Genomic DNA, 23,260 nt, shown 5'->3' with positions numbered 1-23,260 from the left:
AGGGCATTTTAGAGGATCTAGGAAACACTCCTGTATGAGTTGTTGTTGTACAGTCTGAAGATGCAGGACTAAAGCAAGAGGAATTCTTAAAGTGGCAGAAAAGAGTCAAACGTCCTACAGCTTCTTGCTGGTTTGTCAAGGCTCAGCTGGGCAATCACATGCCACAGAAGACCTTCACTTGGTGAAGGGTGATCTTAATCATGTCCTGCGATCTTCCAGACTTCTTGTTCTCGAAGCCTAAATTAGTGATTGGAGGAGGACAGGTGGCTTTATAATGCATGGTAGTAGTTTGTTACAAGATTGTCGCCTGAGATGCAATGGGACCTCCTTCCAGAAAAGGATTCAAATCGAATGCCTGTTTCGAAGCACACAGTCTGCTGGGAAGGAGCTTCCAAAGCTAACACTGCAGAGAACCTCACAAAATCCTATGCAATATGTACCATCTCCACCTTGGAAATTAGGTTCCATGAGGCTATGTAACTGCCTATGTTGCAGTGTGGTAAAGTAGGAGAGCTGGAACTCAAGCCCAGTTCTCCTACACCCGAGACAAGGAACCAGGGCTCATCCCAGCTTGGGTCCCCTGAATGTGCAGAGCTGGCAGGACCTGCACAGAAGGCGGCTCCAGAACTCTTTGTTGATTGAACATTGACTCTTTCGCAGTCACTCAATGTTTACACTAAGTTGGCTGTCAAATTGTAAAGAAGTCTCATTAAAAAAAAATTTTTTTAATTAATAAAAAAAATCACATGACTGCTTTCACAAAATCTAAAGGAACCAACCTTCTTGGCCGCCATGCACAATTGTTCTTTTAATCACTCTAGATCTAAATGCAGGGAGAATGTAAAGCTATAAATCACTTTGTGTCTTTCTTCTTTGGCTCGGTAATTTCAACAGCCGTCACAATAAAAGCACCATTTATTCTGAAGATTTGGGGAACTCCAATCTCTAAAGGGTTATTTTAATAAAAAGCGCATCATTTGCTAAACCTGCTCAAAAAGGAATGCAGTTCATTTTGGGAAGACACAGGTGCACAAGTACAGATGCATTCTCTGTTAAACTGGGCTCACACACACACAAAAATGTAAAATGCTATAAAAGACCACATTTCTTATTAGGTTTAAAAATGGAGGAGGGGTGGAATTTCCGCCTATATTTTACTCCCTCTAAGGTTTATAGACAGGGTGTGAGAAATTGGGATGCGGATTCTCCTCTTACTAAGTCCTCCCTGTTGGGAAATACTTCCCTAATTCCACCAGGACAAATGGGCCCATGCAGGGCAGATTTCCATCATAAACCAATACACCATCATAAACCAAAGCCCCAGTCTCTAAGAACTGGGGCTTTGCCACCCTTTCATTTGGCTGTAGGCTGGGTGAGAAGCAGCCAGGAAATCTGTGGTGTCTGGAGCTCTGCTCAGAGGTCTCTAAGGTAAACATGTGTCTCTAAGCCACCTGCCTTCCCACAGCTTTTTCTTAAAGAAAGGAGGAGGAGGAGGAGGCCCCCAGCACTTCCAGATTCTCACACAGCCAGAGAAAGGAAGTCCAGCTGTTCAAAGCCATGCTAACGTGCCACTGGGGACAGAGGCCACAGGAGATGACACTACATCAGGACAGCTGTCAGGCATCCTGGGTCCTGGCAGCAGTGGACTGGCAAGGCCGCCTCCCGGTACAACCTCTCCTTGTCCACACCTGCGGATCGTCCTTAGCAAGCAAGTCCCATCACCAGCCCTTCCTGGGACTCCCCATCAGCCTTTGGAGTGATTCATACAGCTCTGTGGTACAGCCCTCCAGGGCCAGGGGAACAGCTTCTAGATTCCTGCCCCTTAGAGGTGACAAGCCAACCCCCCCAACCAACACCCTCCTTGTCACACTGTCACTTCAGTTTCCCTCCTTTACTCTCTCCTCCCCTCCCCAAGAAAAGAGAAAGAAAGAAACTTACCTAGATTATAAACAAACCAAGATCTCTCATTGGCTGCCCTGATTCTGTCCATCATCTTTCAGATATTAGAAGGGAAAGGCAGTAAGGAGTAGAAAGGATTTTCCAAACTTGGATGATAATGTCCTACAGTAGCTTTATGCATGACAGCCACAAGCTGGAAGCAACCCAAATGCTCAACAGGTGACAGATAAACAAACCACGGTCTCTCCCTACAGTGGGACACTAAAGGGACAATTATCGATATGCACAGCAAACCGATGAATTGCAAAGATAATGCCAGGCGAAAGAAGCCAGACGTCCTAGATTACAAATTGGATGATTCCATTTATATGGCATTTTGCAACTGGCAAAAGTAAGCTAGGGTGATAGAAAGGAAAAAACGGTGGGCTCCTGTGGAGGTGGGGTGATTGAAGATGGGCATAAGGGAATTTACTAGGGTGATGGGAATGCTCTACATCTCGATTTAGGTGGTTGTCAGAATGTGTATACACGAGTCAAAACTCATTAAACTGTACACTTAAAATCTGTCCATTTTACTACGTGTAAATTATACTTCCATTAAAAAAAAATCTGAGAAAGCGTTTTAACTTGGGTCCCCAAAGACAGGGCGGAAACATCTGATCGCTTTGGGCTTCCTGATCTCTTCCACCCTCTGATTGTCCTCTGGAGACAGGCACCAAAGGGGCAGGAGAAGCAAGAGATTTGGGCGATTTTCTAACAGGATAACGAGACCCCAAGTAACTGGATTAATGTCAAGGGGCAAAGGCATTTGTTGGTACTTTTCCCTGCTCCATCTTCCCACCAAGCGCCCAAAACAGACAGGAGAACACTTTGCACCGTTGCTATTTCAAGGCCTGAGATGCTTAACGCAGTGGTTATGGGCTGTACATCAGTTCAAAGCAAGAGCGGCGACACTGTGATTGTAGCAAAAGCAAACAAAACAGTCCTGACACCCTTCATCTGCACTCCTCCACCCAAACAGCAGAGAACCAGCTCTATCATGTGTGTCAAAGCTACAGGGAGTACAGGCTTCTGGATGCAGAGGTTTGGAGGTTCAAATCCCGGCTCCGTCACCTTGGTGAGCTGAGCCAGTGGAGCCACGTGGCATTCCTCTCCCTGAACCCCAGATTCACCATGGTAAGCCAGAGAGGCTCTCTTCTCAGGAGAACTGCTGTCAGGGTGAAGCGTTGGTGGGTAAACCGGCCAGCACTACCGCCCCATGGGAGATGCCCAGTGAGCCTGTCCCCTCCCACCCCCTCCATAAGCTGCCCTCAGGGCTCCCAACTACCCCACTCTCAGGCATCTCTTTTCTTTACCTTCTCTGGACCTACCCTTCCCTCTATTGCCTCCCCTTTCATCACCACCTGGATTCCAACCCCCGCAGCCTCCCACAAAAGTGCTCACAGCTGCCTCCACTTGCAGAGTGAGAATTTTACAACAGACCACATGGGACAGAAAGTCTTCTTCTTGCAAAACTAACGGGAAGCACAGAATCACCCAGGTTTCTCAATACAAACCTTCTCCCTTCCCTCGGGGAAGGACTCCAGCCTTGAAACCCCTGAACCTTAGTGCCCCAGCCCCCTTGCCAGGAACACCCTGCCCCCACCCACCCCACGCCATCTGGGTTCCTCCAGGGCCAGCTCATCTATCACCAGCGCCAGGCAGCCCACACGCTGGGAATCAGAGGTTACTTTTCTTGCATCTCTGCAGCAACTCTGTCTACTCACAGCTCTGACCCACATGTCCCCTTGAGCTCCTTGGGATGGGGGCAAAGCATCCACGCAGAGCAGGCGTTTGCTCAACACCTGTGAGACCATGGGCGCCATGGCAAGACGGACAATATGAGCAGAATCAACGGAGAAGTGGGGTGGGACATCGGCATCAGGGCAGAACCCCGGGGCTGGGAGAGAGAAAGGCCAAGCAAGAGAGAGCAGCCCAGCGACCAGCCAGGGCCCCGGGAGCTGAAGCGGAAGCCCTGGGAGATCAGCCCAAGCTGCTCCGGTAGGTGCAGAAGGAATAGTAGCACATTCCCAGCTGGAAGAGGAGGCTGCCCTTCCCATGCTGGCGGCCGGTGGGCACACGAGCCCAGGAACGATGGAGGGGGAGCCATCCAAAAGCGGATCCCCTGAAATAATGTGGACCACTGGGCTGCAAAGCTCTGCTAAACAGACCTGATCCTTTGGCAACGTGTGCCTCCAAATGTTTAGGCGGCAGCTCCATTAGGGTGTGCACTGTACCAGTGGAATGCATTTTTCTTTACGCTTTGGTGTTTCCTAAACTCTCTGCAATGAACAAGTGGTATTACTCAGAGTCAATCATTTTTAAAAAAAGAATACGGCTGCCAGATTTGGATCTCTCTTGTAAAAAGGGGCAAATTGTTTGGACAGAAATGGGACACTTCAGATCCACGGGCAGGACACGCTCACCGGTCTAGACCCACCCAAGGAGACTGGGCTGGTGAGGGGAAGGGTGAGAAGAAACGAGAATCAAGGGGGGTGGGACCCAAGATGGGGAAGGACGATGACAGGCAGGCGAGCCTCCTCAAAAAGGTCCCGTTAGGCTCAAATATCTCGGAAGACTAATCTTGACAGCATTTGTCACATTCCTCCAAATGAAAGACTGTCCCCCTCATGGAATCCATGCACTCCCTTTCAGATGAATGACAATATTAACAAAAATGTTTTTTTAATAGAAAACATCATTGTAACACCAATGCAATTTAGTGCTGAAATCGTATTTTCAAACAACCAAATTAAAATAAAGGTAGTCAGAGTGGAGGTGGTATCAACAACGTGGCAAATAAGCAGCTACTGAAAACTTCTCCCCAGAGAGTCAATAAAGAGAGGACAATTCTGAATTGTGTGAAACTATGGAGGAGGATATAGACTGGAGAAGGACCCTGCAAATGCTGAAGTAAAGAAAGAGAAGAAATATCAGGTTAAAAAAATTAATTGTGGTGATGAATGCACAACTATATAATGGTACTGTGAACAACTGATTGTACACTTTGGATGACTGTATGATGTGAATATATCTCAATAAAATTGAATTTTAAAAATATCAGAGTTACTGCAGTTTGAGGAGACAGATTTTTAGGCCATTAGGCCATCTGATCTCTTGCTTTGCACTTAGCAATAAACACTTTCTCTCTTTGAAAAAAAAAATAAAATAAAAGTAGCCATATCAAGAAAAAAAAAAAGCTAGATATGCTCTTGGTAAGTATCAAGTCTCATATAAAACATAATGTTACACTAATATGAATCTCAAAACGGGGAATGAAACACCAAATGCACATGTGGCAGAGAAGCTGGCTCCATTTCACTCTTTGCCCTCCCCCTTCCATCCAATTGACCGGTTACTTCCATCTCTTTTACCCCTAAAAGCCCTTCAGGCCACTGTACAATCCCTGGCATGGACTCCTGCAAAGCCCATTCAGCTCTCTCCTTGCACCAAACACCATCCTCTTATCTCATCCTCCACAGCCAGCTTTGTCTTTTGAAAATGTGGAAGCTGGAATTACAGAAAGAATGCAGATTTGGGAGCCAGTGTGATGCACAGGTGAAGCCTGCTTTCTCCCATTACTAACAGTGTGTCCCTGGCCAAATTTCCTAACAGCCGGCCTCAGTTTCCCCACGTCAGGTGCTGGTAACAAGGCGTCCCTTGCTGGGTTTTGTGAGGGTGCCGTTAGGGGTCTATTGAAAGCAGCCGGCATAGGAGGGTCCCTGATGAATCGTACATCACAGCCTTGTTCAGAGACTTCCAATGGCTCCCCATCACTTGCATCACCTGTTTTACCCGTATCACCAGCAAAGGAGTTTCAACTCCTCTGCAGGGAGCAGTGAGCTGTGTTGGTGACCTACTCAGCATCTCTTCTCCAGATTCTTTGCCTCTCAGAACCCGATTTTGTCCAGGCAATACCTCCCCTCCATCCCCAATTCACACGTGGCATCCCCTGGTGACTGATGTTGGTCAGGTATATAATATGAGGTGGTGCAGATGACAGAGCAGGATTCATGCTCAGTTCTGGAAAGAGAGGGCTGTCAGTCTGATGTGAGGTTTTCCGCTACACACTGCAGACAGCATTCTACCTGCTCCCCAGAATTTTAAAACCCTTTACCATATTCTGCCATTCCTTCCTCATTGGAACAAAAGCTTCCTCCCACAGCTTCCCATCACAGGATTTATATTCGAGTTATTCCAAATCACATCCTACCCTTTGCTATCTCCATCCTTTTGCTTGGCACATCCCTTGGCCCCCACTGTCCCTTTCTGCCCCCATCTCTCCCTCCTGGGATCACAGCCATTCGTAAAGACACACCTCCCAGGCTCGCTCTCATGCCGTCCATCTGTCCATCCATCTGCACCCTGCCACTGCAGCTCCCGACACAGGTATTGGGCACATCCTAGCTGCTCAATAACACCTGGATATTGCACACTGCCCTGGACTTTTCTTGTTCCGGATTTTTCCTGCATATGTTTTTTACTATGAGGTTAAGCCACCATATTTGCTATATAGATTCAAACAGAAGGCTAAAGAAAAACTGCTAGGTAACAATGCCTCCCAGGACTTAGGGAGAAACTGGCCTTTGGGACATTTAAAAACCTATTTCCAACAGGATCAACTAAGAATCTTTAAATTCTCTTGTAACCTTCTACCTGTTCAAGGTCATTGTCAGTTTCCCCAAAATTGCTATGGAAAATGCGATTCATAATCAAGACTGCGGTTTTGCTTTCTTCACAATCCCTCCCTCCCTTTAGTTACTCATTATCCAAAAAGACCACACTTCTAAATGGGGAGAAACAAGAAGGTAAATGAAAAATTAACCAAATGGCAACACCAATGCATACACTTAAACCACAATTCAACTCAAATGCACTATCAGCAGACACATAAGACAAAAACAAAGGTAAGAAAAAACCAAAGCAAAACCAAAAAACCTCACAGTCTTGTTGATACCCAGTTTTGCAAAGCTGCTTCTTACAGGACTTCCCAAAGATTGAAGACAAATCTTCCATTAAACTGAAATAATAAAAATCCTACTCTGGAACACAGATTTGATGATTCACCATGCAAAAGAGCTCCAGAGGCTGTCAAGATCCAACCTAGTAGTCTGGACTCCTGGGGACGACTGTACAACAATGTAGATTACAAGGGGTGACAGTGTGATTGTGGCGGCCCTGTGGCTCACACTCCCTTTGTCTAGTGTATGGGTGGATGGTCAGAGGAATGGGGACAAAAGCTACATGAGGGGTGGGGTGGGATGGGGGGCATGATTTGGGTGTTCTTTTTTACTTTTTTTTTTTGTTCTTTTTCTGATTCTTTCTGATGTAGGGAGGGTGTTCAAAAATGGATTGGGGATGATGAATGCATGGCTATATGATGGTTCTGTTTACAGTTGATTGTGCACCATGGATGACTGTATGGTGTGTGAATATATTTCAATAAAACTGTATTTAATTTAAAAAAAAAACAAAAACAAGGGCTCCAGAAACTACCCATAGCATGGAAAGGCCCCAACAAAAATGCACCCACTTCTTGTATTTTGCAGCTTCTCAGTGGGTGATCTCTTGTCTTGGCATCTTTATTTACTACTTGAAAGTAGCTCTTGAGAGATTGATCAGATACTCTTTCCAGCTACAGAACACTCAGCTGTCTCACCTACTGCAGGCAGTGAGAGATCTTTACCAGGGATATTCAGAATTCAGAATTCCAAGCACAAATGCTCACAAAGGGATACACGATGCTACCGAATCCAGGGCCAAGCTGGTGATATAGAAAGAGAGGTGCTGTAGCTCCTCTAAGGAAGGGGAGAGCGCGTTGAGGAGGACGGTGCAATTGCAGCCTTGATGAGAGGCCAAGCTTTGGTCATGCAGAGGAAGCATCTTCCACTTGTTCTGCTACCTCCTGGTCCATGTACTCTTGGAGAAGATAAGACTTCATCCTAAGCACATCAGGAAGCATTCTGTTGGGACTACTAGCTCACATCACCACGTGCTAGGTAGGAAGACTACGTGTACCTATTACCAAGCATTTCTGTCTTGTCCTAACCTCTGCTGCATGAAACCACCTTAAAGGGAGTAAATTACAGAGAAGACCCATCTGAATGACAGACATTTTGAAAATAAACACATATTCTTTTCAAATGAATGTTTCCTTTCAAGGAATTAACCATTATTCTATGTAGTGATTCCAAGGACCTGCGTGTAAAGAGGGACTTGGTCATTAGCAATGCTCGCTTGCACACAAATATGCTCATGCCCTTCTTTCAAAATGCACTTCCCCAGGTAGGCCACACATGCCTGCTGTTGGGAGTCCAAATGGGCCTGGCAAATCCTTGCTTTGCAGAGAGCAAAGCCAGCTGTTGGCAGTGCTCTACTGTCATGCTGAAACGCCCTCTTGTAGCTCCCAGGGCACTCAACCCGGATGCTCCACCATATGGATCACGGCCGGCCAAAGGTCCCAGCCAGGCTGATATCCCTGGCTCCACAACCCTTTGCCACCTGTTGGGTGTGTTCAGGATACACAATTAACTTTCATATTAGCCCGGACCAGGGTTTCTCAAAGTCTGCACTATTGACGTTTGGGGCAGGATAATTTTGTGATGGTGGTGCTGTCCGGTGCATCGTGGGTTGGTTAAGCAGCATCCCTGGCCTATACACAATTAAGATGCCAATAGCACCCCCTGCCCCAGTTGTGACAACCAAAAAAATGCCCCCAACACTGCCACATGTCCCCTAGGAGCAGAATCCCATGTGGAAGTCACCCAGAGAACACTGCCAAACAACGGATGCCCGAGTCCCACCTCCCAAAACTCTCATGTAGAGTCAGGGTGTACAGGCATACCTCATTACATCATGCCTTGACTTATTGCACTTCACAGATATTGAATTTTTTACAAATTGAAGGCTCGTGGCAACCCTGCATCGAGCAAGTCTATCGGAGCCATTTTTCCAACAGCACGGGATCACTTTGTGTTGTCTGTGTCACATTTTAATGAAGGTCTACATGTTGTTTTTTTTTTTTTTTTTTAAAGACATAATGCTATTGCACACTTACTAGACTACAGTATAGGGTAAACATAACTTTTATATGCACTAGGAAACCAAACAATTCAGGTGACTTGCTTTACTGTGATACTCACTTTATTGTAGGGGTCTGAAACCCAGTCCATGATATCTCAGAGGTGTGCCTGCAGGTATTTCCGACAGTTTCCCAGGTGATATTAAGTGCTCTGCCCTCCACCCCCAACCCCCTAACTCTGATTCAGATAGGCCAGTTGGATCTGGGGCTTTCACTTCAAGAAAAGGCCCTATGATTTTAAAGACATGAGCCACCCCACAGACCACTATGAAAGCAAGTTCAATTAGTTGCTATTCAGATGAATATCACTTTTCTTAGTCTTCAAAAGTTCCTGAAGTCTGACTCTGGGTCTCGGCACTACATATGACCTGTCCTCTCCCTCCCTCTCTTATCAGCCCAGAATTCAAATCACCCTACCTCATCTGGAAGAAGCAAAAGCCTCTTAACCACCTCCTTACCTTCACCACTCAAGAAAGGCTTAGTGACAGAAAAAAAATAAGAAATAAAAAATCCATGGAATTGCACTACACAGTGAACCCAAAGTTAAACTATGGACTATAGTTAATAGTACAAATATAAAAACGTGCTTTCATCAATTGTAGATGTTCCACACCAATGCAAGGTGTTAATAGTAGGTGGTATTTGGAAATCCTGGATTTTATGCATGATTGTTCTGTAAACCCACAAACTCTCTAATAAAGGAAAAAAAACATAAGAAAAGAAATGCTTACTGAGCACTCACTAAGTCCAGGTACTGAGGACCTACATTTGGGCCCAGAAAGCAGGTGCAAGGATGGAAATGGGGAGCCGGGAAAGGCTCCCAGGAGGTAGATGGGATGGCTGGGGATGGGGGTGGGGGTTGGTGATTCTGGGCTGAAGCATCAGCTTCTGCAAAGGCTGAGGATGTCTGAGGAAAAGCCCATAGCTGTGATGCTACTGTGGGCCACCGACTGTATACTTTGGATGGACTGTATGGTGTGTGAATATATCTCAATAAAATCACATTAATGAAAAAACCATGGCTGGAGCACAGAGTTGGAGCAGGTATTATGGGATGGGGCCAGGAGAGGCAGGCAAGGGCCCAAGTCATCAGGGGCCTGCAGACCTGCCAACTGGTTCCAACCTGATCCGGACAAGGAGTACTCTCTGCTGAATCTTGTCCCTCAAGTCCTAGAACACAGCCCTTTTGTGGTTTCCCTGTTTACAAACCTCAGGAGTTGCACTGTTAACTGGAGGAAAATAAAATCGAACAAAATCTGCAGGCACATGAAGCCAGTTCGGTCCCTTCCTCCGTACTTTACCCACTTTGCAGCCTGCCACACCCGACCCTCCACGCCCCCCCCACACACAGACCTGCCAGCCTCAGTGGATTCCTCTGCAGAACAGGCCTTTTCTCAACCAGTGCCATGCCACCTGTCAAAATCCAAACCTTCCTGCAGGGGCCGACTCAAAGCCGCTGCACCTCTGGACATCCATGAACCCCTGCCTGCACTGTGGAGATCACTCGTGACTCCTGGCTCCCCACCTCGTTCTTGCAGCACAGTCTCCCACTCTTCTGGGACACGCTCCCCGTGGTCAGCTCCTCTCTGCTCACTTCCACACCCCCACACCTCAGGTCCCTGCACTCACACCTGCCCCTTTGCACACTCATCCCAGCTCATCCCCTGCAGGCCTCTAATGACTACTTCTGAATGGTTTCCCAGATATTCTATGAGCTCATTTTCCAGGGGACAGCAACCTCCCCTCCCCCAGCGTGCAGCCAAAGACCGACCTTGGGGGTGGGGGAGCTACACAAGAAGAAGGAGGGGTTGTACTTAACTGTCTTTAAAAAATAGGACAAAAAAACTTTGCATATATCAACAGGGGCACTTGAAGAGCCAACACTCATTTAAGGGGAGCAGAGTTCTTTGATACTTCACTATCCAGGGCGCCCAACTTGGATAGCCTGTTTTAGACCCACACAAAGCAGCTTTTAATCTAATCTGGGAAGAAAAGCTCTACGGCACACAGATTCTGATGCTGAGCGCATAACCCATCCATAATTTAATATGACCGCCGGGATGCTTGTGGTTATGTTATTCCATGCAGGCTGCACACATCAGCTCCTGAGCCTTTGTTTTTTAAACAATACTAAGAAATTAAGTGCTAGGAGAATTACATTAGATCGAGGACTGACTCTCCCTTCCCCCACTTAAAAAAAAAAAAAAAAAGGAAAAAGTCTTGATAAACACTTAACCAGCAATTCCTGACTTAACATTCTCTGCCACAAATTCTATGACTCAGCTCTTTGGTTCGGTGTTCAGATAAGCAGCCCAATGGCTCACTTCTAGGGCAGTGTCAGTGATGTAAGAAGGCATCCTGGGCTCCCTGGTGCTACTGTCCACCTGTGGCTAACTAAATGTCCAATGTGAAATCAGGCAGGGCTTAAACAGCTGTTCCCAAGGGGTGAGGGACAAGCCCTCAGAAAGTTACCCTTTTTACCCAAAGAAACCTAGAAAGAGATATCAACACAACAAAGGAATGCATGGGGCAAACAAAAAGGATCCTGGAAAATGAGGAAAAAAGCAGAGAAGGCTCAGGGCACACTTGCTTAGCTCTGTGGACGGGACTTCGAGAAAGAATGGGCTGGAAGTCCCTCGAAGCAGGGGTGTGGAGCCAGCTGGAAGGATCTGTTTGAGAGTCAATCATTTTTGAGCAAGGGGTCCCACGTTTTTATTTTGCTCTGGGCCCCACAAATCATGCAGCTGGTTGTGACTAGAAGAAAATCTCTTGAAAACAAGAGATGTCGCCAGTGCAGGGGTGGGACCGGGTAATAATCTGCAGCCCTGCAGGCCTTGTTTCCAGCTCGCCCAGTAGCCTGGAGCTCCTAACTAAGGCCATTTTTATCTGTTTACTGGAAGAGACAAAGCAGGAGGTGTGTCCCTGCAGATTCCATACTAAGCGTTAAGAAGCCAGGTAAGTTACTTTCTGAGTCTTTGGAAAGGAAAAGAACATTTTGTTTAAAGTACTGAATGGTTACATCCTCAATATTTGATTATTCTTAATTAATTACCCAAAGGTTCCAGCTCTAACCCCTTCCATCCCAAGCTAGGACAGCTACTACAAGAGGTCACGTGGTTTGAACGAGCTCCTCCACCCCTGGCTGCCAATCCCCTCCCACCCATCGCCCCCAGCCCCAGCCCTGGAGGGCTTCAGCCCCTGCTTTGAAGGACACTCCCTGCCCCCACCTGAGCTTTATTAATCAGATTCATTCCCAGGAACCTGGAGTTGGACTGGGGACCAGGTGAGCAGAAACATCTGGTAAAGCCCGTCTGGAGGAGAAGGAAGCCAGCTTCTGCAGAGAGACAGGTGAGAGCTGAGGCTGCCTCAGAGAGATGGGACAGGGCAGGGCTCCTGAAGGGTTCTCCAGCCAGTCAGGCACCTTTCCAGTAAATTCCCTTTTTATTCTGTTAATGTCATTTGAAAACTGTTTTTGCCACTTGCAACCCAGAGTCATAATAAGAGAGGTTTGATGGAAAATAATTCTATGCAAAACAAAATGATTGGAGAACCCCTGGCAGCGTCCTGTCACTGTAGTGGGTTTATTTTAGGGGAAGCCTGCTCAATACCACAATCAGTAACAACAGCTCCCTTCCCCCTCCCTGGTAGTTTGTTTGGAGGAAAGTCTGCTCCTTGGGAATACCCAGCACCCTGTAAACGCTGAGCCAGTGAAAGAAGAAAAGCCATCAAAACCAGCCTTGCAGAAGGACAAGTTCTCCAGAACAGTGAAGCCCAAGGGAATGGCATCCCATGAATCACTGACACCCCATGGGAAGGAGCAGCTCTGCAGGGGGCCTGGGGCCCTTTCTCCAGACCTCCCACGTCCCTGGAAATTCACTCTCTGATTCCTGCCCTCTAAGGCTGAGCCTGGACTCCAGGTTACGACCAATGGCTCTTTAAAATTCCACGTTCTCTCTGATCCATGTCTTCACCTGGTACAGCGAAAGCTGCCTTTTAAATATTCCTAAATCATTCTCTATGAGCAGCATAAAACCAGATTTCTAACCCCAGAATTGCACCCAGACTGGCGAAGCCCTTTGCTGACCCGATTCTCCATCCTGTGACATGGGTGCCTTCAGCCTTCCAGACCCTGGGTGCTTCCTCTCTCTTAAGCAATGTAGGCATGGTCTGTTTTGTTTTCAGAGCTGAACAAAAACAAACAAAGCTCCTGGAGGGTCCTTTTTGATCTGACTCCTTGGACCCTGGAGGGCGGGTTTCCCGACCGAAGGACACATCTGGTTTCCATCATCAGTTTCTGGGCAAAGCAATGGCCACCTTTGAGCTCCTAAGGAATAAGTGGCCCTTCCAGGAGTGGGCTGTCAGCTCCTCCCCCTCTAAGCATGCCCCATGACTCATTCAGTCTGTCCGTCACCCCATACAGAAATGGGTGAGGTTCTTTATAGGTATTCTCAGGTGAGTGCTAACCAGCCACTCTGACTTTCCACAGCTCCCCTCCGGGACCCCACTTCTGGCCAGCTGGTCACCTGAGAGCAGCACGATCAGGCCCCAGCTCCCCCACACCCTTTGGTGGGGCTACCGACCCTGCAGTGCTCTCCTCCCTCCCCTCTGCCTCCTGCTAGTGGAAGGCCCTGGAGTCTCCCCCGCAGGCTCAGTGCTGGGTCCTGTGCCCCCCGCCCACTCCCTGATACCCAACTCTGCCTCGCCCTCCACTTCTAATTTCTTGCCACACCTGGCTGATTTCCTCTCCTCGGGTCTCCCCAGAGTGTCTGCCTCCCTGCCATTGTCTGCTGGTCTAACTGGCTTTCCCTGGTCCACTCAGTCCCCCAAGGACCCCCATCAGATCCCCACATGGCGGTCAGAGAGGTCCTTTCAAAGTAAACTCCGACCAACAGGGCCTCGGACAGACACTCGTAGACCAATGTTCATGGCAGCATTATTCACAACAACCCAAACGTAGAGGCAACCCAAGGGTTCATCAACCAATGAACGGATAAACAACATGGGACCTATCCATACAATGGAATAGTATTCAGCACTAAAAAGGAATGATGTTCTAATACATGTGACAACATGGATGAACCCTGAAGAGGTCATGTTGAGTGAAATAAGCCAAACACTGTATGACCTCATTTACAGGAAATAACTAGAATAAGCAAATTCACAGAGACAGATAGTAGATTAGAGGTTACCAGGGGCTATAGGGAGGAAGCAATGGGGAGCTATTGCTTCATGGGTGCAGAGCTTCTGTTTGGGGCGATGAAAATGCTTGGCTGATGGATGGCAGGGACAGAAGCACAATATCATGAGTGTAATTAAGACCACTGAATTGTACACATGAAAAGTGTTTAAAATGGGAGATTTTGTGTTGTGTATATGTTACCACAATAAAATTTTTATAAATACACAGATAAATAAAATTCTGACCATGTCATTCCTGCACTCCATCCCACATAATGGTCTTTGATGACTTCTTTTTGACTTTTTGACTTTTTTTTTTGGTCTTTTTGACTTTTGATGAGCAGACTCTGGAATTATAGAAAAAGTTCTTAACACGGCTTCTAAGTCCCCAGACCTGGACCCGGGTTCCCAAGTACACTCAGCTTCCTTTGGATTCCAGGCTCTCGCACAACACAGAGACCTCACAAGTGCTGTTCCCTCTCTCCAGAGCACACATTGCCCCTCGCTGCTTCTCTCTCTCCTACGCAAACCTCTGATGTCATCTGAGATGCCAGATTCTCTCACAGCTCAGCCAGTCTAGGTCAGGTTTTTCGTTCTCTCCTCTCATTTCCCTTTCTCTCCATGTACCCCGCTGAGTTTGTAAGGAAGAGGTTATTATGGCGAGTGGTTACGGTGTGCCGAGCCGTTGATTTTCCCCTATCCTTGTATCCCACCACCTAGCACCAATGCATGGCCCAAAATAGGTACTTGGATTTGTGGAACGAAGGGAAAAGCAGGGAGGGGTGCTGACGAAAATGTCTAACAACTACCTCTCTAAAGAAAAAAAAAAATAAAAGCCCAATTTGTAGTGTTTGCCAGTTTCCCTGGTGTAAACACTCCCGCCATGACCAAGGGCAAGCCTCCAACATGCTGTTACTGAGTGTGAAGTTGCACAGAGAAGGTGTCCTGGCCCCAGAGCCAGGAGCAGCCAGGCTGGCTCCCATCCACTGTTGGTTTGTGACTAGGCTGGGGCTGACACCGGAATGTCCCCCATGTTCCTCAATGAATGAATTGAGACTTCGGAAAAAAAATGCTAAAGACAACAAAATAGAGGTCTTGAAGCTAGTTCAGAAAAAGACGATGCAGATGGAAAGGGGAGACCCACAGGCTACTAAAAGGAGAGGAAAAGAGCAGCTTGACAGCTGTTTCGCTTCTGGTCTTTGCATCAATAAGTGCCATAGCCAAATTAAACTTCTAGGACATTGTTTCTGAGCAAATCAAAACCTGCATGAAATGCTGGTTATACTCTGCCACCTAATATCTCCTTTTCTAGGAATTTATCCAAATCACTTAGTAAACACAAAACAGAAGATATTCTCCCAAGCATTTGAGGACTACCACTGCAGTATGCTGAGCCCTCACTCTTGGGGCTAGCCCTTATGAAGCATGTTACTGCAAAGGAGAGGCTAAGCCTACTTATAATTGGGCCTACGAGTCTCCCCCAGAGAACTTCTTTTGTTGCTCAGATGTGGCCCTCTCTCTCTAAGCCCACTTGGCAGGTAAACTCACTGTCTCCCCACTATGTGGGACATGATTCCCAGGGGTGTAAATCTCCCTGGCAACACGGGACAAGACTCCTGGGGATGAGCCTGGACCCAGCATTGTGGGATTGAGAAAGCCTTCCTGACCAAAAGGGGGAAGAGAAATGAGACAAAATAAAGTTTCAGTGGCTGAGAGATCTCAAATGGAGTCAAGCAGTCATTCTGAAGGTTATTCTTATGCATTATACAGATATCCCTTTTTAGTTTTTAGTGTATTGGAATAGCTAGAAGGAAATACCTGAAACGGCTAAATTGCAACCCAGTAGCCTTGATTCTTGAAGACAATCATATAACTATATAGATTATACGGTGTGCCCATGTGATTGTGAAGACCTTGTGGCTCACACTCTCTTTATCTCTCTTTATCAGACAGATGAGTAGGAAAAAGGGGGACAAAAAGTAAATAAATATGGGATGTTTTGGGTGTTCTTTTTTACTTTTATTTTTAGTCTTATTCTTATTTTTTGGAGTAATAAAAATGTTCAAAAAATTGATTGTGGTGATGAATGCACAACTATGTGATGATACTGTGAACAACCGATTGTTCACTTTGGATGATTATATTGTATGTGACTATATCTCAATAAAATTGCAAAAAAATACAGATTTCTGCAACGCCAAAATAGAGAGGTAATGAGATCACAAAAATATCAGAAGAAAACATAAGCTTTCCTCCCTAATATTCCAGGAGTATGAAAGCCCCAAATCTAACAGAAAACCCAGAAGCCATAAAAAGAAGACATTGATACATGTGACTATATACAACCCTAAAGTTTCTGCATAAGGAAAACACCATAAACAAAGCCAAAAGACAAGCAGTTGGGACAAAAAAATTTACAAGACATCCAAAAGGGTCCATTCTCTGGGCCAGGGTGGGTGTGAGAAACAGGAACCACCCATGATACTGGTGGAAATGTATATTGGTCAACATCTATCAGAAGAAAAATGCAGCCTCCCTTAACCCTCCCCTTCTAAGAATGTCTTGCACATATGCAAATGTTCACGAGCACCATTACAATATTGTAAAGAGCAAAGACTGGAAACAACTTAATAGCCCTCTCAGTAGTTGACTGGCTAAATAAATTATGGTCCAGGCATATAATGGAATGCCATATAGACATTCAAAAAAAAAAAAAAATGCACTCTCAATCTCTAGTATAAATTGAGAAGAAAAGGATGAATAATGGATACTATGTTATTATTTGTGAGAAAAAATATATATAAATTAAAATGTACTTAGAACATTAAAATGTACTGGAAGGATACATAAGAAACTGCTAACCCTGGTTGCTTATGAACAGGTAAACTGGGAACAGAGATGAGAAGAAAACTTACCTTTAATTTATGCTTTCTGTATCATGTGCATGCATTATCTATTACAATCAATTTTTTAAAATAGATATGCATAAAGATGTTCACTATTGTGTTGTTTATACTAGAGAAAATAAGTTAAGATCACCTCTGGGACAATCTAATGGTAGTCAGGCCAGCATTAGGAAAATAATTTAACAAGTTTTGGAAAATCAGCATGTTAAAATACTATGTAAAGCATTTAAAATGTTTCTGAAGACTTGGACAAATGTTTCTGATATGATGTCAATAGAAAGCAACAACTTCCATTAAATGAACACTCTGATTGGAACTGTAAAAATATTTAAAGACTTTTAAAGGTGAAAACAGGTTATTAGGTGAGGATAAGAGAACTGTGGAAGATTACTTAAAATGTTACTATTGCAATGATATTGTAATTATTTTTAATCTTAAATTAATCCTAACCTCTTTGAATAACTTCTAGTCTTGAGTCCCAGAAAAAGGTCCAAATTACTTCCTACGGACATTTTAACAACCCTCAAACGTACTTCCAGGAACAAAGGGCAGCAATCGTTCAGAATTCATGAAGGATAGAAGAAATACCAGAAAATTAGAGAAAGACAAACTTCCCAAACTTCAAATATGGAAAAGAGACGAAACTTGGAAATTTTAGCTGACACTGATTATTGGCAAAATTCTGATTCAAGGAAGAGGTGGGCATTACCTGGCTAGGACTCACTCAGGACAACACAGGATTAACTGGGCAAATTTTCAAGAGAATTGCTTTCAGATCAGTGGAGTGATTTGTTTTTAACCATGTTGAGTTAAACCTCTGAAGCATCTGAGAATTTGGGCTTGCCCAGGGCATCCTGGGGGGGAGGGGGGGAGCCCAGGGAGCTCAGCTCCATAGAGATCCTCATTCCCCCCAAAGCCACTCTTTGTGGGACTCTGGGAGGAATTCGTGTGAGTCTTCTTTTCAGGAAGGGACTGACAATATCTTTCGCCATAGCTGGAGATAAAACACAGATCTATGAAGCCATGAACACCTGAGTATTAACTGGCTGAAAATCCAATATGTCGCTCAGGGTGAAGATGGGCCTTGGGTATTCTTAATAAATATTCTTAAAAAAAGGAAATAATATATGGAAAATGTTTTGAAAACTATCAATGGCTGCACAAGAGAAATATGTTATTATAATTTTGAAGGCATTGCATTGCTCAGTGATGCAAATTCTGGAGGAGACGACGAATACCACTGTGGGCAGGGGGAAAGGAAGGAAGGGAAGGAGGGAGGGAAGGATGTTCCTAACAGGGGAGATCTAACAACCCAAAACTATTAAGTTGGCAAATTGTGTCAAGTACGGAATGGCTGAAGTAGCTAGAGATTTTTCAGCCAGGAAAGAAATGCCTTAGGCCTTGTCAAATACTTGAAAATGAATTCTAAGAGGGAAAAAGAATTATTGGGAGGCTGAGCTGCACAACTAAACATAAAACAACCTGAGTTACAGTCACCAAACAAGACTTGCAAAGAAGAGCAACAAAGAAATGGGCTGCCCAGCAAACAGGGCTTTCCTTCCCCATCAGTGGAATTGTTCAAACCCAGGATGGTTAACAAAAGTCAGTGGTGTTATTCAAGAGGAGATAGAGGCGTGTTGGCCCTGTAACTACAGCAACCTGTGATTCTAACTGCCTTGGAGGTTTCATGGGTGCACGTGCTATGACAGCAGCAGCTGAACGAGAAAGAGGCAAGAACTGTGGCTGGCAGCAATTGTGCATCATAGCATAGGGATGTATACTGTAAGTTCACAGAACATGGTGCAGGAGTTCTAAGGACAGACACCCCGTGAGGCTTGTTTGCAAGTGGAAAGGGCATGTTATGGAGCAGGGGACCATAGCACAAAAGGCAATTCCTCAAACCCTGTACTTTCACACACTGTGGGAAGGGGAAAAAGCAGCCACACCTGCTTCTACTTTACTGACCTAGCCAACAGGCACCTATCATCACACATCATGCATCCCACATGTCCCTCTGATATTGATTCCAACACACACCTGGCAGAGGAAAAAAGGATGCATAGTACATGCAAAATGTACTGGAGAAGCTCTTTAAACCATGTTATGAAAGAAAACATTGTGGAAGGACAGTCCTTTATTTAGATCCTATTTGCCCATAAAAATCAATATGTCCTTTCTTGTCTTTAGCTTATAAGAAAATGTGTCTCTAATTATTGGTCCACGTCTTCAGCTCCAAGTCTTGCTCTATCAGCTGTATGTAACTGTACCCTGTCAAAGCGCCCCCCCCAAAACATGCTACACACATTAGTGCTATCTTTGACCCTCTTGATGGCTAATTTTTTAAAAACTGTTCAGGTCTCCAGTAAACCACTGAGGTGTTTTCAAGAGCTGTTTTCATTTTTTCCTCCCAGCATCCGTGGCAAAGCGTGAATAGCTGTTTCATGGTCCTCCTGCAAAGATAATACACTCCAAACTACCTCCTAACTTTCAAGTTCACCTCTCCTTTGACCTCCCAAGATGGAGCACCCTCTAAACACACTTGCTTTGACCTCTTATTCTTCCTCTACTCTTAAAAGGGGCTTAAAGCACTTGAGAAAGGTCAACAAATCCTTAGTTTGACAGACATATGTAGGAAGATTAAAATAGGCACTGGGGTCATGGTTTTAAATTTTCCTATGCTCCATCAATGGGAAAGTCACAGAAAAACCTTTGGAAAGGAGAGGCTGTTCTGGGGATGGGGGGGTGGGGGGGGACTGGGCGGGACAAAAGGTGAAGCAGGTTGGAAGGCTCTTCCCCATTAATTTGCAAGGAACCGTGGATTCAGACAGCTCCCAGGAGACAGATAATTTCTTGCCAGCTTGGTACAAGATTAAAACAATGGATGCGATGATGTAAGAGTTTCGTCTTAACACATCCATGAGCTACAACTGTTTACTAACACATAGCTAGGGGGAGGGGAGAGACATACATATGCTCTGACCATGACAAATTGTCGAATGTTAGTCTCACATTTAGACAAAGCATTTAAAAGCACTACCCAGGATTGCCCAGAAGTGTGTGTGTGTGGGGGGGGCTACATTGACTTTGAGATGCCCCCAGAAAGGGCAAAAATACACATTGCTTGACTGGCATCCTGTCTTTCCTATATTTTAGGAAAACTGGAAAACTATAGATGTGGAGGCCATTGATTTGTTTTTTTAGCATTGCCCCTTCTCCACTATTATACCTGCCCACATACCTTCACTCGCAAAATACCCCTGTGACATTTCACCCACGAGGCAGTCCCCTGCAAGGTCTAGGGCAAGCCGGGTGTTGGGCTAAAGCTGACCAGGATCTCAACACTGCAGACTAGAGTAACTGCCCTGGAGGAAGCCAAGGTGGCCCGGACACCAAACCCACATATTCATAGGGTCCTTCCTACACTCCAGTGATGTTTACTGAAGTCCCAAGAAAGCATTTTGAAGGCATGCTGGGGTGGCAAAGTCCAAAGCCCAAGATGCCAGTCTGTGGAAAGGAGGGAGCCTGGGAGGGGGCTCAGAGACTCTTCAAAAGCTCTTTGCTGCTCTGAACATGACTAAGTCTCCAGTCTGCTTAGCCTTCCAAAGCAAAGGGGGACAAGCTGAGGTCTGCCAGATAAAGGAACATCTGGGAATAGGACGCTTTTCTCATGAATGTGTCTGTCTTTGTGGGAGAGGCAGTGAGCAGGAGAACAGAGCTAGACCAGCAGCCACGAGCTAGACCTTCAAAGGGGGAGTCTCCAGGCCAGCCGGTGCCAGGGCAGCGGCCTTACCTTGTATTGTACCCTGCCACCCTGGCCCAGGGAGGGTGACAGCTCGCGGCTGTGGGAGGGGCGTCCCAGAGCACCAGAAGAGGAGTTTGGGCGCAAACTAGGAAAAGCCAGGGTTCCCTTGGAGTCGAAGTGCAATGTCACCGTGGAGGGCGGCAAAAGCCTCACTTCACCCCCAAATGAATTCCCCCTGATTCCGGGGATGAGGAGATTAAGCCGATGCGGAGGCAGGCACACCCCAGGCATCAATCTGGAGACCCCGGATCCCCGCCTGCCCCGCGCTGGCTCAGGCCTGAGCCTCGGTCTGCATGCAGGGGACAGAGGGAAGTAGGGGGGGCGCTCGGGGCCGCACGGAGTCGCGCTCCTCACCTTGCTGACCACGTTCTGGACGAGGCCGGTGCGGATACCATAGTCCCAAGCGTGGCAATCGCAGTGGGAGGCGTTGACCCCCTTGTCCGGAGGGGAAGGCAAGGGCGGCGTGTCGCTCCCGTCGGAGCCGTTGCTGTTGCTTCCGTGGCCCGCGGTCCCCCAGGCGGCAGTGGAGAAGGGGGCGGTCGGTGGGCTGGTCCAGTTCGCCAAGTCGCGGGCGCCCCAGTGGCCCGAGGCGGTGACCCCCGCGGACTCGGCCCCTTGGCCGACGCCGCGGCACCAGAAGTTCGGCTGATCCAGCAGGAAGGAGTCCGAGAACTGGCTGAAGCCGATGAACAGCGCCGGGATCCAGGTGAGCAGCACGAGGGTCCTCTGGAAGCCCCCGCCCAGGCCACCGAGGAAGGGCAGCACCGAGCCGTCGTAGTCCAGCAGCAGGAGGCTCGGCGCCGCCTCCGAGGAGCAGCAGCCTGGGTGCGAGGTGGAGGCTGGCGGAGGGGGCAGGGGCGGCAGCGACTGGATCTCCCCGTCCGCGTCCCCGCTGGGGCCCGCGCGAGCCCCCAGGGGCGCCGAGGCGGCCGCGTCTCCGGGCGGTAGGGCGCCGTTTTCCGCGGCCGGGGGCTGGAGCCGCCCCGGCCCGCCGCCCGCCGCTTCGCGCCGCCGGTCTATGGCCATGGCCCGGGCCCGCGGAGCCGAGCGCGGCGCATAGAGCGCGCCGCAGGCCGGGGAGCCGCCGCCGTCCCCGCGCCCCCCGGAGCCCGCAGCCGCAGCCCGCCCGCCCGCCGCGGGTCGAGCGGGGCGCTCTCCGTGCGTCCTGTGCGCTTCCCCTGGCTCCCGCGGCGTCAGGCCGTCCCCATTCCACCGCCCCCGAATCCGACCCCGCGCCCCGGGCCGCCGGCCGCCTGCGGCCCCCTCGGGCGCCGGGGCAGCCAGGGGCAGGCAGAGGCCGGCCCGCGGGTCCTCAGCCGCCACCGCCGCCGCCGCCGCTGCTCATCGGCTTCCCGCGGCCCCGGCGCGGCGGCCGGCCCTGCGCTCCCGGCGGCTCCCGGCTCCGGCGCGCGGCGGAGGAAGCGGCGGCGCTGCGCCCTGGCGGGGACGGGCTCGGAAAGCCTGGGGCCGGCAGCTGTGCTGGGCGGCGGGTTCCTCCGCTCTCCGGGCTGGATTGATCGGACTCCGGCGCCTTCCGGAAGCCGGAGCTCAGATCCCAACCTGCGAGGCCGGCCGCGCGCTCGGCCTCCCGAGCCGGCCTCCGGAGCCGGCCTCCCGCCCCTGCCTCCCTCCCCGCCCGGACCCGCCCCCTCTCCCCCGCGGAGGTGGAGGTAACCGCGGCACCTGCTGCGCCCGGCTCCGCGCGCGAGCGCCCCCTGCGGACGGGACGCGCCGCTGCCGCGGGATCCACTTGGGCGGGAGTAGGGGAGGGAAGGGGAAGAGCGGGACACCCGGGCCCGCCTGACCCGGAGGATCTCCCGGTCGGGGCGGGGAAGGAGAGGGCCGAACGGAGGCCGACGCAGGGCACCGCGCGCGGGGAGCGTCCGGGCGGCGGGGTCCCGGCGAAGTCGCGGTGCGCGGGGAAGCAGATTGGGAGGTTGGCTTCGAAGGTCCCCCACCCTGCGGGCGCCTTGTCTCGATAACCCTTGTTGACTTCCGAGGTGCCCGGTCCCCACGCCGCCCCCTCCCCCACTGCGGGGCGGGAGCCGCCGGCGACCCTCCCGTGCTCTAGTGAGACGCGGACTCGGTGTGGTTTGTGTCCACAGAGGGCGGGCGGTGATTCAACCTGGCGGGCTCAAGGAGGCCAGTTTGCCCATTTCGGGTCGCGACGGACACCCTCGACCCACCGCACCCCCCACTTCCAAATTGTCCTTTCTCCCTCCCACCCCCCTCTCCAAAAGGAATGCTAGCAGGATAGATGTAAAGCACAAGTTATATGTATATAACATAAGTACTCAGGGTCACGGTGCACCCCACCCCCCTCTCCAGGATCCCGAATTCTTCCAGGCGCCGTTT

At 48.5% G+C, this 23,260-nt stretch overlaps 1 protein-coding gene across 5 annotated transcripts in view; it reads right to left on the bottom strand.

Moving 5' to 3' along the window:
* The window catches only part of SLC22A23 (solute carrier family 22 member 23), a 198,286-nt gene extending 175,757 nt beyond the window's left edge, over nt 1-22,529 (bottom strand). For 4 of the 5 annotated variants that reach the window (XM_037842557.1, XM_037842560.1, XM_037842559.1 and 1 more), the window contains exon 1: nt 21,260-22,529. In XM_037842557.1, coding sequence (XP_037698485.1) covers nt 21,260-21,931 — 672 coding nt within the window. In that variant the 5' untranslated portion in view covers nt 21,932-22,529. Of the gene's footprint in view, nt 1-5,860; nt 6,066-21,259 lie in introns of those variants that run through there. The other variant, XM_037842558.1, reaches the window with a different exon arrangement.
* Nucleotides 22,530-23,260: the final 731 nt, after the last annotated feature.

The sequence above is a fragment of the Choloepus didactylus genome, chromosome 7, assembly GCF_015220235.1.
Source record: "Choloepus didactylus isolate mChoDid1 chromosome 7, mChoDid1.pri, whole genome shotgun sequence".
NCBI classification, from domain to species: Eukaryota; Metazoa; Chordata; class Mammalia; order Pilosa; family Megalonychidae; genus Choloepus; species Choloepus didactylus.
This window is presented reverse-complemented; position numbering and strand designations above follow the sequence as displayed.